Here is a 12,507-nt window from a genome sequence, read left to right as displayed (position 1 = left end):
AGCCCATCCTTCTTGTTATTCCAGATAACTTAATGTTTTCAAAATAATACAAAATATGTGATGTATGTATGCCAGTATTATCAAATACACACTTTCAAACTGGAACTGGAAGAGTGAAAACTTGATTGGTAGTCCAGCTCGGCTCTGAAATTGAACTTACTGTAAGAAATCTGTGCATATTGAGCATTGCCACTCTCAAAGTTTTCTTTGACTGTCAATATTTGATCACATACATCCGTGAAATGAATAGCACTTTTTACTGTCATGAAGAATGCCATTCAATAAGTGACTTTTGCAGTTCAAGTAAGTTTGCTCACTTATTTATATAGTGAAAAAACAAAGATTGTAAACAGTTCTTGTATTCTGTTTAAACACTGTACCAAATCAACATTTGAATGTGTATTATTTGTGTTGGAGACTGATATTATATTTATATGTACTTAAAAGGGTGTTTGTATATATCAGATGCTTGTACAAGTCTAAACATTTGGCGGACTATAACATTTTTGTTTGTTTTTCTTTCATTTTGTTAACCTTTAAAAAGAAAAAGTTCCAACCCCCTAAGATGTTTGCTACATAATAATTGTATTTTTAAGTCCACAAGATTGTCATGGAATGCCTTGTGACCAATTCATATGTTGTGTATGTCCACTACATCAATATCATGTCTTTCTCTCCCTTCCCACCAACAAAAATCCCCACAAAACACATCTGCAACAAACTTGTGTTACAGTTCCAGAGTTCTCCAAAAGAGCATTTATAGGGATTGGCCACATTTGGACAAATCTGTTCCTATGTGTGTAACCACAGAAATATTCATTTGCACAAAATGATATGCAAATCATGCAGTTTTATAGAAATTACTTAGCCACCCTCTGTTTTACCAGGCTGTGGAGTTCACAGAGTTCTAATGACCTAATAAATGATAAATGAGATCACCTGAATTCTTCACTATATGCGTCATCACCATATCTTATTTATAATTAACATCAGATCTGCACTGGATTACTATTCTCTGCAATTAATTTACACTAGATATTGTGAAACCACCTTTACAGTTATCTGGTCAATCACAATTACCGGTATTACAGCATAACTTTCTGTGCAGTTCTTTTCAAGCATTGCTGATATGTGCATTTTCTAAAAGTCATTTACGTGTAACATTGACCTAAATTGGCATCGTGTGATAATCGTATGGTTTCTCTGCAATTCATGTTTGCAAAGGAAATAAACATGATTTATTTCTGTCAAGTTGTTGGCTGCGCATCCACCCCTTCCTTTCCTAATGATGGTTGACAGTTTGAATGTTCCATCAATTTGGCGTTGATTCTGTGAATATTCTGAAATTTGCTTTTTCTGTTTTGTGGGAAAAAATTGTCATCATCTCTCACATTTGCTTTGTTAACACAACACGTTACTGCAGAAAGGTAAGGGTGTGTGTAGTTGTATGCCTGTTTTTGCCCACTCATATATATTTTCACACATTGTAAGCCATTACACTGCAACTTCCTTGCACAAAACCCAACTTTATATTTTTATACAAAAGGCAAAGATAGTCCAGTCTGGCACAAATTGAGTTGTAACAAAAATCAGAAATATGTAACTGTGAATTACATTGTGGAGTAAGTAAAAAAAAATTGCTATTTTCATATTGTTTAAATTTATTGGTAGAGCCAATACCCTTAGAGAATATTTACTTCTATACAGCCATGTTGATTTAAATTCCATGTCTTCGATGTCAGAAATGTCACTCAGTAAAAATGGAAGTATATTTATATTCTACATTTCTGTTGATTAACAGCAGTATCAGTTTCAAGAGGTTGCTGCGTGTTTTGTAAATACGTCCATTAATGTCAGAGGCAGCCATGGCAACTGTCGACCTAGAAACTGGGTCAAGACAGAAAATGGTTTTCACCTTGTGAGTTGAAACCAAGCCTGTCCAGCAGAATGAACACTTTTGCAGTAAACAACTGCTTATCAGCTTTGAATGCATCACAGTTACACTTACAGGAGAGATGCAAATGAATTAACTGACAATAGGCACGGCACCAGTGACATCAGCAAGGTTGCAACCATTTTAATGGAGGTCAGGCAGGGTGAAGTGGAGGGATGCCATAAATACCTGACATTTGACATCCCCTCATTTTCAGGACAATAATAGTCCTTTCAAGCTGTGAGCAGGAAAGGATGTCGTACTTTCCATGAATGTTTCAAATGAATTGTTCCCTTAAAGAGTAAAGGCTATCGTTAATCCAGTTGTATTTCAAATTTTTTCCAGAGTATATTTGAAAATAATTTATGTTTGCTAGAATTTCATGTTGTTCAAATATTGCCTCGCTAAAATTCATGAATAAGAATAATAAAAAACATGAAGAGTTTTATTGTATCAGTTGTCAAGTAAATATCTCAAATTATTTATTAACATTATTTGCATTAATTGTTCAAAAACCAAAGGACTGTGAAAATGTGAAGGCTGTGATTCATGCAGTTTGATTTGATAGGTGTTCATTCAATGTAACCCATGTTTAATTAATGTCAGATTTACTGACATACTTAGTTTTTTCCTTGATCTGTACCTATTTCAAAAAATGGTTAACTCCCCAGACTGAATGAACTGAAATGACGTCAATGCTGTCTCTGAACTAATAATTTGCAAGTTTACACAGACAGAGACAGGTTGATCAACTTCTCATTCAGCTGCTGTGTTTCTTTCCCCCACAAAATCCTGGTGGAATAAAAAATGCATGTAGGGGCCGTACTTCTAGGGATCTCTTATGTTTAATTGAAATCTGTATTGAGATGAATGAACCTGTTCTGTGAATTACTCACTGTCATATTTCTTTAATAGTGCAGCTAGTGAGTAAATTTTAAAAGTAAAAGGTGTAGGGCAAGCGGGGGTCAGGCAAGAACACAAATTAACACGCCAGGCAGACAGCAGGAAAGTACACCTCTGACCCTTTTCTAAAATTTTAATTTTGAAATAGAAGTACATGCACACAATTCTCCATTCCTTTGTCTAATTTTTCATAGCTACACTAACTTTTTATGTCATTTCCAATTGTGTAGTCCTGCCATATTTATAAAGTACAGTTTTTTGTTCTATTCCCAAAATCACCTTGAAATGCATTCTACTTGCAACACAGCCTATTTTTGTGTAAATGTCTGATGTTGTTATAGGCAGGTTAATTCTAGTCCAAACTAGAATGACTTTGTCAAAAATAATGTAGCTCACAAAAATATAGTATACAATCAACTGTGTCAGCGAGGCAATGACTTTGCATTTCAAAAAAATTTAGGGCGACAAATAAAAACATGAATTGGTTTTACAGAAGCAAGATAATGAAAATGCTGCCAAATGTTGCAGCTATGTACATATATGCATCTATCAACCTTCTGATTCTCATCTTATATCTGAATACTAAAAATTTTGGAAATGCAGTGACACAAAGCAGTTTCATTGAAATTCATTTTTCTCTCTCTCTCCCTGTGGTAAAACTTCACCTGTCTTTCTTATTAAATAGAAAGGAAAGGTTGTCTGTTGACAGCAATGCAGAGTTAAATCTTATCATATACATGTTTTGTTATGCCATTTCTATTATGCAAATTTTCCCCCACCACTACACAATGGATGATTGTCATAGTCACTGAATGGACCACACTGAATATTTGTGTGGAGCATATTTTACATGATACGATATTGTACACACAGTGTACAGTATTCACATTTGCAATCATTTATCCGTAATTAGCCATTAATCATTGAAAACCGTTGTCTGATATGTCGTGAATGCTGCATTCACCTTCCTCATGTGTCAGGCCATTTGTGCACTAGCCTGTATACACAAGCGTTTTTTTTTCTAAATTCTAAGTTCTTTGCATCAAGGAAAAATTGAAGTAAATGTCATAAAAAGTTGTAAAACATACCCACGTAATTTGGCCAGAATCAAGGTGCAGGAGAAATATCACTAAGGTTTCAGAACATGAATAGCCTTTTAAGGAAAATACTCACTTTAAGTCAAGAGAGCACCGTATCAGCTGATGAATAAAAAGTCACCCATGTGCACTGAGTCCAGGCATTCAAGTGGAAAAATGGCTGGAAAGTCTCTATCCACTTGAGCAGTAAGCAGTATAAAGACAATCAAAGCAACAGTTCAAGCTGAGAGAGTGAGTAAACTCTGAAATTCTGCTTCTCAGAGTTGAATTGCACAGACTCTTTCTATAAGGGTTGAGCATGTCACCTATCCATACCCACAAATAATCCTAAAATCCATACTTTGGAATGAAAACCACTGCATGTGAATGTTTGCAATGGTTATCTGTATGAAATTGACAGATTCTAACACCGCCTAGTTTTGTACTACATGTATATTGGTTTTTCTATTGAGGTAGAAAAAATTAACAAGATTGATATCTGTGAGATTAGTGTAGTAAAAATCCATAAGTTCACTTTTTCTACCATTATGCACAGTCTCCCACTTGAGTATAAAATAGTTTGCACAATTTAAAGATGCATTTTCAAATACCGTTTTTGTTTTTCTTTCACAAAATATATTATAAATGATAATAGAGACGCATACATTAATTAATACTGAAAACAGAAATTTAAGTTTTCTTTGGAAAAGATATACCATGAATGATAATAAAATAGCATATGCTTCTCTGTCAACTTCTCTGTTTTGCACTTGTGTAAACCAACTCATTTTGCCATCCACCTTTCTCACTTTTTTCATTGTCTGTCATGTGGAAATGTCGGGTCTCTGTTTGCCTGATTTAATAGTCTGTAAAGCCTCTTTAGTCTCAGTGAGAATTTACCCAGTAATCCTATTACGCTTCAGAGTTTTACAGTAATATCAGAGAAGAAATGGGTGCAATTCAGTCACATATGTCAGTCCACCAAAACAAAAATGGCATACAACTGTAGTGCACACATGTGACTGTGTGACTGACTCTGTCATATCTCCAATTTGAGAGAAATATTAAACTCAGTCAGTCACCATTGGCATATCAAATTTTTGCATGTCACAGAATTCTTAACAAGGCTATCAATCAATGCGTTGTTCTCAGGCATCACTGATGCTGCATACTCATTCCAAATTATAGTGGAATAATTTCCCGCAAATTTGATGCAACACTTCGCCAATCCTCTAATTTGGAGAGTGATGCAGGTTATGTATTTTCACTCCCACACACGTCTCATGGGTGCAGAGAGAGCAAGCAGGATTTCATATGTCACTCGGTGTATGCGTCATTGAAACAATGATGTCAATATCAAATAAGTATCAACACTTCTGATTGGGTGAAGAGTCCCCCTGAGTGGGCTTGCTCTTGTTGCCATGGCAATATGCATATGACCCTATAGTTAATTCATCATAAATATTCACACACAATATCCCAGTTACTGGGATACTGCCAAAGAAGAAAAAAGAAAAATAGGCTAGGAAAAAGCTTTTAACCTGTGAACTTCGAGGTCCCTGTAGTTTGGCTTATCGTACTATGGGAAACAAGGAAAACAACATGTAGTGGTGGGATTCTGAAGGATTGATATTGGGGAGGATTTTTGTAGCAGATTGAGGTTTTTTCTACTGGAAGACCCTGGTATGCAAAAGGTTTCTCATCAGTATGAATGCATATTTACCCTAATAACCGACATCATTAATGAATGAAAAGCAATTATGTTCTATACAAGTGTAATCCAATCCGTGCGTCATGTGTTTTCTCTGACTCATTATAAATCAAACTGTGAGCCCATAAAAGGGCCATCATGGTTTTCGATAAAATAGTCAAGAAGCACACGTGTGTAAACCTTGTATATCAAAATAAAAATAGACCTTTCCAGTCAAAGTAAAATTTAAGTGAAATGGAACATTTTTAGATATTTGAATTTGCTAAATTTTTCTGTACACAAATCAATTTAGCTAGATTTTCAAGCCACAGAAATAAATATTTCAGTTTTGAATGTTAACAAAGAAAGAATGCAGCTTTCCTTAGTAGAAAGTTTTGTTCAGTGCAAGCTTCAAACATTTCACACATCAAAAAACGGCCATTTCAGAAAGTCTTGTAAATATTTTCTCACAGTTTGAGTGGTTTTGATTCTTTTTTTCCAGCGATTTCTCAAGATGTGATATTTCATTTTGTTTTGAAGTCTTGATATGTATTGCATTTTGTAGAAGTGTGACAGAGTAGTTACAAGGTAGTCGTCTTTGCTCAGAAGTAACATCTCTTGAATGAAAGTTCTAAATTTAGGAAGAAAGCTGAAAAACCAGTTTGTTGCATGAACTTTCTTTGTGGAAGTACATAAAAAAAAAATGAAAGTATTTCTTCAATTAACATTTGGGTGTTTCGTCTATTGTGAGATAATTTTGCTCACTCAAACTGTCATACTATAAAGCAAATGGTTATCTTAGTGTTGTTTTATCATCTACGTAAACATGTATAGTGTACCCAAATCCCAAGTGCATTACTGAGGGTGGTACATTGTATCTTATTTATGATATACCAATTACTGGCCCACATGTATCTGTCTGAGAAATTTACTAGTACTGTAGCTACATTACGTGTACATCCGTTGATTTGCAAGTAAAACATGTTCTTGTTTATATGATTTGGAAGAGAATTTTTCATGTTGATTTTGATTTGGTATCCAGTTTCCTGCAATTGACAACAAGACTCTCAAAATGCCTGTTAGAAAAAAGAAAAAAATAAACTCGCCAGAAAAGATGTCATCCTTTTTTTCTTCTGATTAGAGGGAAAACACAAAAAAGTATGCTAATGGGGCCATTATCAATGTATGCAGGTTTTTCTGGTATTGTGTATTGTGCTGTTATCAGTTGCTGTCATCGGCTGTTTCTCTATAGCTCCGGATATTTGTCATGAGTGTACATAACATACAGATCAATATTTCAACGTTTCCCAACCTCAAGCAGACAGCTGGTCACACAGCTCTTTAACAAATAGTCAAATTTGGGGACCTTCTCACAACCAATGCGTTTTTCTCCTCCCTCTCTCTTTCTTTATCAAGTGTTTTTGACAGAATCGTCGTTCAAAGTATGCCTGACCTTCCGTAGTACTCAGGGCTATTATTAGTGGAGATATGGTGAAATGTGTACTTTTAATAGTCCCTCATGATTTATGTAGCCCCTGAAATTGGCAAAACCCATGAAATGTCAACATTGGACTGGCCTTGCCTATCTCACGTCCTGGCTTGTGAGTTGTATACAGCTCATAGTGGGTAAACATTTACATCAGTGCAATGTAAACGGCAGGCCATTATTATTTATTTTGCATTCACTGCATTATTGCGTTGGAGAGAGGTGTGTTTGTGAATTGGGAGGTTACTTTTCCCTGGGAAAATGTCAGAGGAGTTTCTACATCTCCTGCGCGGACGACGGGGTGAAAAGAGACCGAATGTGGTCAATCTGACTAACGCATACTACCAGAGATGTATCCAGGAGATTAAGGTGGCTAAGACCAAGGAGACTACCAAGACACCAAGAGAGTACAATCTTCTGAGAAGGTAGGAATGTCCATGATGGATTCAGCTTTCCATGGTTTCATGTATATGTTCTTTCAATAATGAGAATTCCCGGAAAAGATAAAGTTACGCATTGACTGTTGAACTTGCCAGTCCTCTCCAAAGATTTTCAAATGTGTTTCAGATGCCTTTGCACATATATCCATAGAATATTCAACCTGCATGATTCACAAATTTGTGGCATTTCAAAATATTAAACATTGATGATACTAGTACTACGTAGTAGTGCCATTGGCTTGATTTGAAAGACCGTTTATCTGTTACCTAATGATAGTGAAACAAAATTAGGTTAGTGGGACATTTGAAATATGAAAAAATTTCTCTATTCCTGGGTATGAGTTATGAGAATAAAATGGAATGTACTGTACACTGTACAATGAGTTCACATGAACACAAAACTGATCCGATCTACAGCCAATTTTAGAATTTCTGCGACAATTATGATGTCATTGGTCAGTTTATATGACCACAACAAACAATCTAATCCCAGGATACTGATTCTTTTCTATGTTTCTTTCATTATTTGACAATACCTCATGGAGGACTTTGTAAATGTGTTGAAACACCATCCAGCCCCTTCTTCCAATTCATTTCAGGTTTGAAGTGTCCAGTGTCAGTGGTGTGGATAGACTGATCAAGCGCACAGAAAGAGACAAAGTACTCCACTACGTAGCAGACGAAGATCTGTACGAGGTGCTGTGCGGCTTGCATATTGTGACAGGTCATGGGGGAATCAATAAAATGAAAAGAGTTGCACAGGAAACGTACGCCAATGTAACCAAAGAATCCATTGAAGTGTTCCTTGACCTATGCCACGTGTGTCAAGCAAAGAGGAAGAGACCAAGTAGGCCAGGCATTGAGAAGAATGACCCAGTGAGATATTGTAGATTTACTGTTGTGTCTTCCTTTGAAGCATCCCAATTGCATTGTTAGGCATCAGTGTGCAGTGACACTGCAGTGCTCTCATTGTGAAATTCTGCTCAACTAGCGCCCTCACAGTCTTTAAATTTTTTCCATACTATCTGAAGCAGTCACACATCTTTCTCGCCGAATTGTACCATGTTATCTGTTATTTTACATCCATGTCAATTAAAATTTTAGATAAATATAAAATAATTTTTTACAAATATAATACTGCATCATTAAGTAATGAACATCTAGTTTGTGTTTGTAAATAACAGACTTTAGATTGATATGACGACTATTTGTAACAGGCCACAGAGTGTTGTCTTTGCCATTGTAATGTTATATTTACAGAATCATTTGATATATGTTGAATAACGTCAAATGTCAAATAGATTTGGCTGAGTTTGGTGGTGGTTCATTAGTCCCCACGGAAACCGTCCGGGGGGACTTATAGGTTTGGTCATGTCCGTGCGTGCGTAAGTGCGTGCGTCCGTCCGTCCGTTCACACAGATATCTCAGAGATGCAAGAAGCGATTTCATTCAAACTTGGTACAAGGATTACTTCATATGTCATACAGATGCACGTCGATTTGTTTTGGGATATGATCCAATATGGCCGCCAGGCGGCCATTTTATTACGATTTTTTCATGTACAGAGCCATAACTCAGACATGTTTCAACCAATTTTATTCAAAGTTGGTACAAGGACATTGACCAATGTCACAGATATGCACGTCAATTTTTTTTGTGATACGATCCAATATGGCCGCCAGGCGGCCATTTTATTACGATTTTTTCATGTACAGAGCCATAACTCAGACATGTTTCAACCAATTTTATTCAAAGTTGGTACAAGGACATTGACCAATGTCATAGATATGCACGTCAATTTTTTTTGTGATACGATCCAATATGGCCGCCAGGCGGCCATTTATTATGATTTTTTCATGTACAGAGCCACAACTCAGACATGTTTCAACCGATTTTATTCAACATTGCTACAAGGACATTGACCAATTTCATAGATATGCACGTTGATTTGTTTTGTGATACAATCCAATATGGCCGCTAGGCGGCCATTTATTACAATTTTTTCATATACAGAGGCATAACTCAGGCATATCTCAACCGATTTTATTCAAAGTTGGTACAAGGACATTGACCAATGTCATAGATATGCACGTCAATTTGTTTTGTGATACGATCCAATGTGGCTGCTGTGTGGTCATTTTGTTACGATTTTTTCATATACAGAGGCATAACTCAGGCATATCTCAACTGATTTTATTCAAAGTTGGTACAAGGACATTGACCAATGTCATACATATGTACGTCGATTTTTTATGTGATACGATCCAATATGGTTGCTAGGCAGCCATTTTATTACGATGTTTTCATGTACAGAGCCATAACTCAGACATATTTCCACCAGTATCATTCAAAGTTGACATTGACCTATTTCATACATATGCTCGTCAATTTGTTTCACGTCATGTAGCAGTAACATGTCAATTATTGAAGTTTCGTAAGTAGGCTGATATGTCAAGAAATATGTACTGCATCAAATTCATGAAACTTTATACAGATGTTAACCGATGTTAAGCTCACATTGCTTTAACATTGAAAAAGACATTTATCAGTGTCATTTTAATTAATTTGTAATTGCATAAGTAATGAACTTTCCTAATTAGGGTGATATAGCCACAAATTAATACAACGTTAAATGTGATGAAACTTGATACACATGTTGATCTCATAGTGTTGTAAATACTGCATCAAACTTTATGAAATATGGTACCAGTGATAATCTGTTAAGTGTTAGAATTGTATGCAAAATGTTTTGCAACATCCTGTTGATTAATTCCTAGTTGACTCATTTTATGAACTTTAGGATGGTGGCCTACATTGGTTTTATGTTTTCATCACCATGGAACTCATTCTTGGCCATTGAGCGCCATCTATATCAAAGTATTTTTATCACAGACCTAATTAATGAAGAGGACTCTATCCTCTCTGAGGACATATAATCAAAGTACCCATTATTAACAAGTGGGGACTGTGTCATCAACGATGACTTGTTTTCTTGAGGTAACAATCATAAATTTGCAATATTATACATTCTCTGAACTCCCAGCTGCCTGTAAAATTTATGGAGCATTTTAAACATAATACATTATGATGACTCACAGAACAGGCAAATGTTTGTTCTAATGAAAGGGCTTTAGCATATTACTTGGTGATATAACCAATTTGGGCATGTTCTTACCTACCTGTATATGTAGTTTTGTAATTTGTAATATCTCAATGAAATAGACAGTTTTAAGTTGAAAGGTACATAGAACCCAGCATTTTTTCATTGATTTATCTGCAAGGAAACTGTACTGTAAAATGCAGTGGTCACTGGTTATCTAGAGACGAGTTTGAAACCAAAAGACAGTGGTTCAGTAGAACTCAAAATGTATCATTTTGACTGGAGTAGATGTCAGCGGGTTTGATGAGGTGATGAGGCGACATGTACATTGCAGCTTGTATGACCAGTTGCCATGGCACTGTGCCTTTCCGGCACCGAGTACTTCAGGATTTACGTGTCTATATAAAGGCCGTCAGTGCAATCAGCTCTCCAGATCCATCTTGATAGATGGCAGGATTACATCAAGTGCCATCATAACAAACCATGAGGACGCCATCAAAAGTTCAGACGATTATCAAATGTGTCCCATAGTTACGAGCAATGGTATTGAGTTACATGTGGTAAACACATTAAACTTTGATTGTATATGTCAGGTTAAGCCTTTGCATATACCCTAATACCTGTTAGTATCCGTTGTCTAGCATTAGGATATATATACATTATTTTTTTGGTCAAAATTTGTGTAGTACAGACATGGCATAACCACACATGCTTACATGTACTTGAAATGCGCACACACTTTCCCTCTCCTGTTAATGTATGTACAAACTGTGTTTGGTTCACACAAGTTTGTTATGTTCATTTCTTTGTTCAACTTTCATGTGGATAGAACAAGTGTAGATCTTATCACCTTTACGCAAATAAAAACTTTCCCTTGTCTATTATAGTTTTCCTGTTTGATAACTGATTACACGTTGATATTTTCCTGTGCACAGGTAATGCAGCAGGTGTTAATGCAGGCTGGTCCCAAGACACCGACCAAATCCTCCTCCTCAGTGCCAACGACAGACAAACAGCAGCAACTAGCCCAACAAACGATCATCATCCCGCAACAACTGACACACCAACAGATGCAGCAGCTTCTGCAGCAGCAGGTATTGACGCCGCAACAACTTCAGCAACTCTTACAGACCCAACAGCAGGCCATCATCCAACAACAGGTCAGTGTCAAATATCATTTACCTTTGCCAGTGCAGTGTCATACAATTCATGCATTTACGATGCAAGTCTGAAAGGTCACATATAATAGTGTAAATGAGTGACACAGTGAGAATAGTAATAAGTAGAGATGCATGATTAGGCCATCCGTCTCACATTAATTCTTTCAGTCATTTTGACAGCCCAATTATTTCACGATTCTCTGTAGGTAGGTCATGGTACTCACAGCTATAAACTCGTTGGCTTACAGTACCAATACAATATCATGAATAGATATGCTGATGATTATATTATGTTTCCAGTGTGCTACTATATAATTCAAGGAGTGAAAATTCAATAGTGTCCTGATGTCAAGAAAACCAAATGTAGATTTACATGGAATATTTCCTTGTCTGAATCCAAAAAGGAACATTTTCTTTTTTGCCATCAGAATAATCCAAAATGACCATGGTTCAGATGTAATGATTTCTCTTGTCCCATTTCCCGTGTTACACTATTGAGTCTGCATATCAAAAGCTTATAACACATTGTACGTGTGTAGTTTCTGATATTGTATTGTGACCAGAAGTGGATCATGACTGAAAGTACTGCACTTAATAAATTCTGTCACCAGTGTGCTTACTAATAGGCCATCCACTCATGAAAGTTCTCTGAGATGAAACATAGGTATTATACACACTGGTAAAGGGCTTTCGTAAAGACGTTTTGAGAAATTCCTAAA

The 12,507-nt window shown here is 36.1% G+C and overlaps 1 protein-coding gene across 15 annotated transcripts in view; it reads left to right on the top strand.

Annotated features, from left to right (window-relative positions):
- Positions 1 to 12,507, top strand: part of LOC139135739 (forkhead box protein P1-like) — a 35,019-nt gene that overhangs the window by 11,798 nt on the left and 10,714 nt on the right. For 12 of the 15 annotated variants that reach the window (XM_070703402.1, XM_070703400.1, XM_070703396.1 and 9 more), the window contains one exon: positions 11,564 to 11,788. In XM_070703402.1, the coding sequence (XP_070559503.1) occupies positions 11,564 to 11,788 (225 nt within the window). Of the gene's footprint in view, positions 1 to 6,896; positions 7,514 to 8,127; positions 8,405 to 11,563; positions 11,789 to 12,507 lie in introns of those variants that run through there. The other 3 variants (XM_070703390.1, XM_070703389.1, XM_070703391.1) reach the window with 3 other exon arrangements.

The sequence above is a fragment of the Ptychodera flava genome, chromosome 6 (genome assembly GCF_041260155.1).
Source record: "Ptychodera flava strain L36383 chromosome 6, AS_Pfla_20210202, whole genome shotgun sequence".
NCBI lineage: Eukaryota > Metazoa > Hemichordata > Enteropneusta > Ptychoderidae > Ptychodera > Ptychodera flava.
Note: the sequence above shows the minus strand (reverse complement) of the source record. Positions and strands in the feature narration are given on the sequence as shown.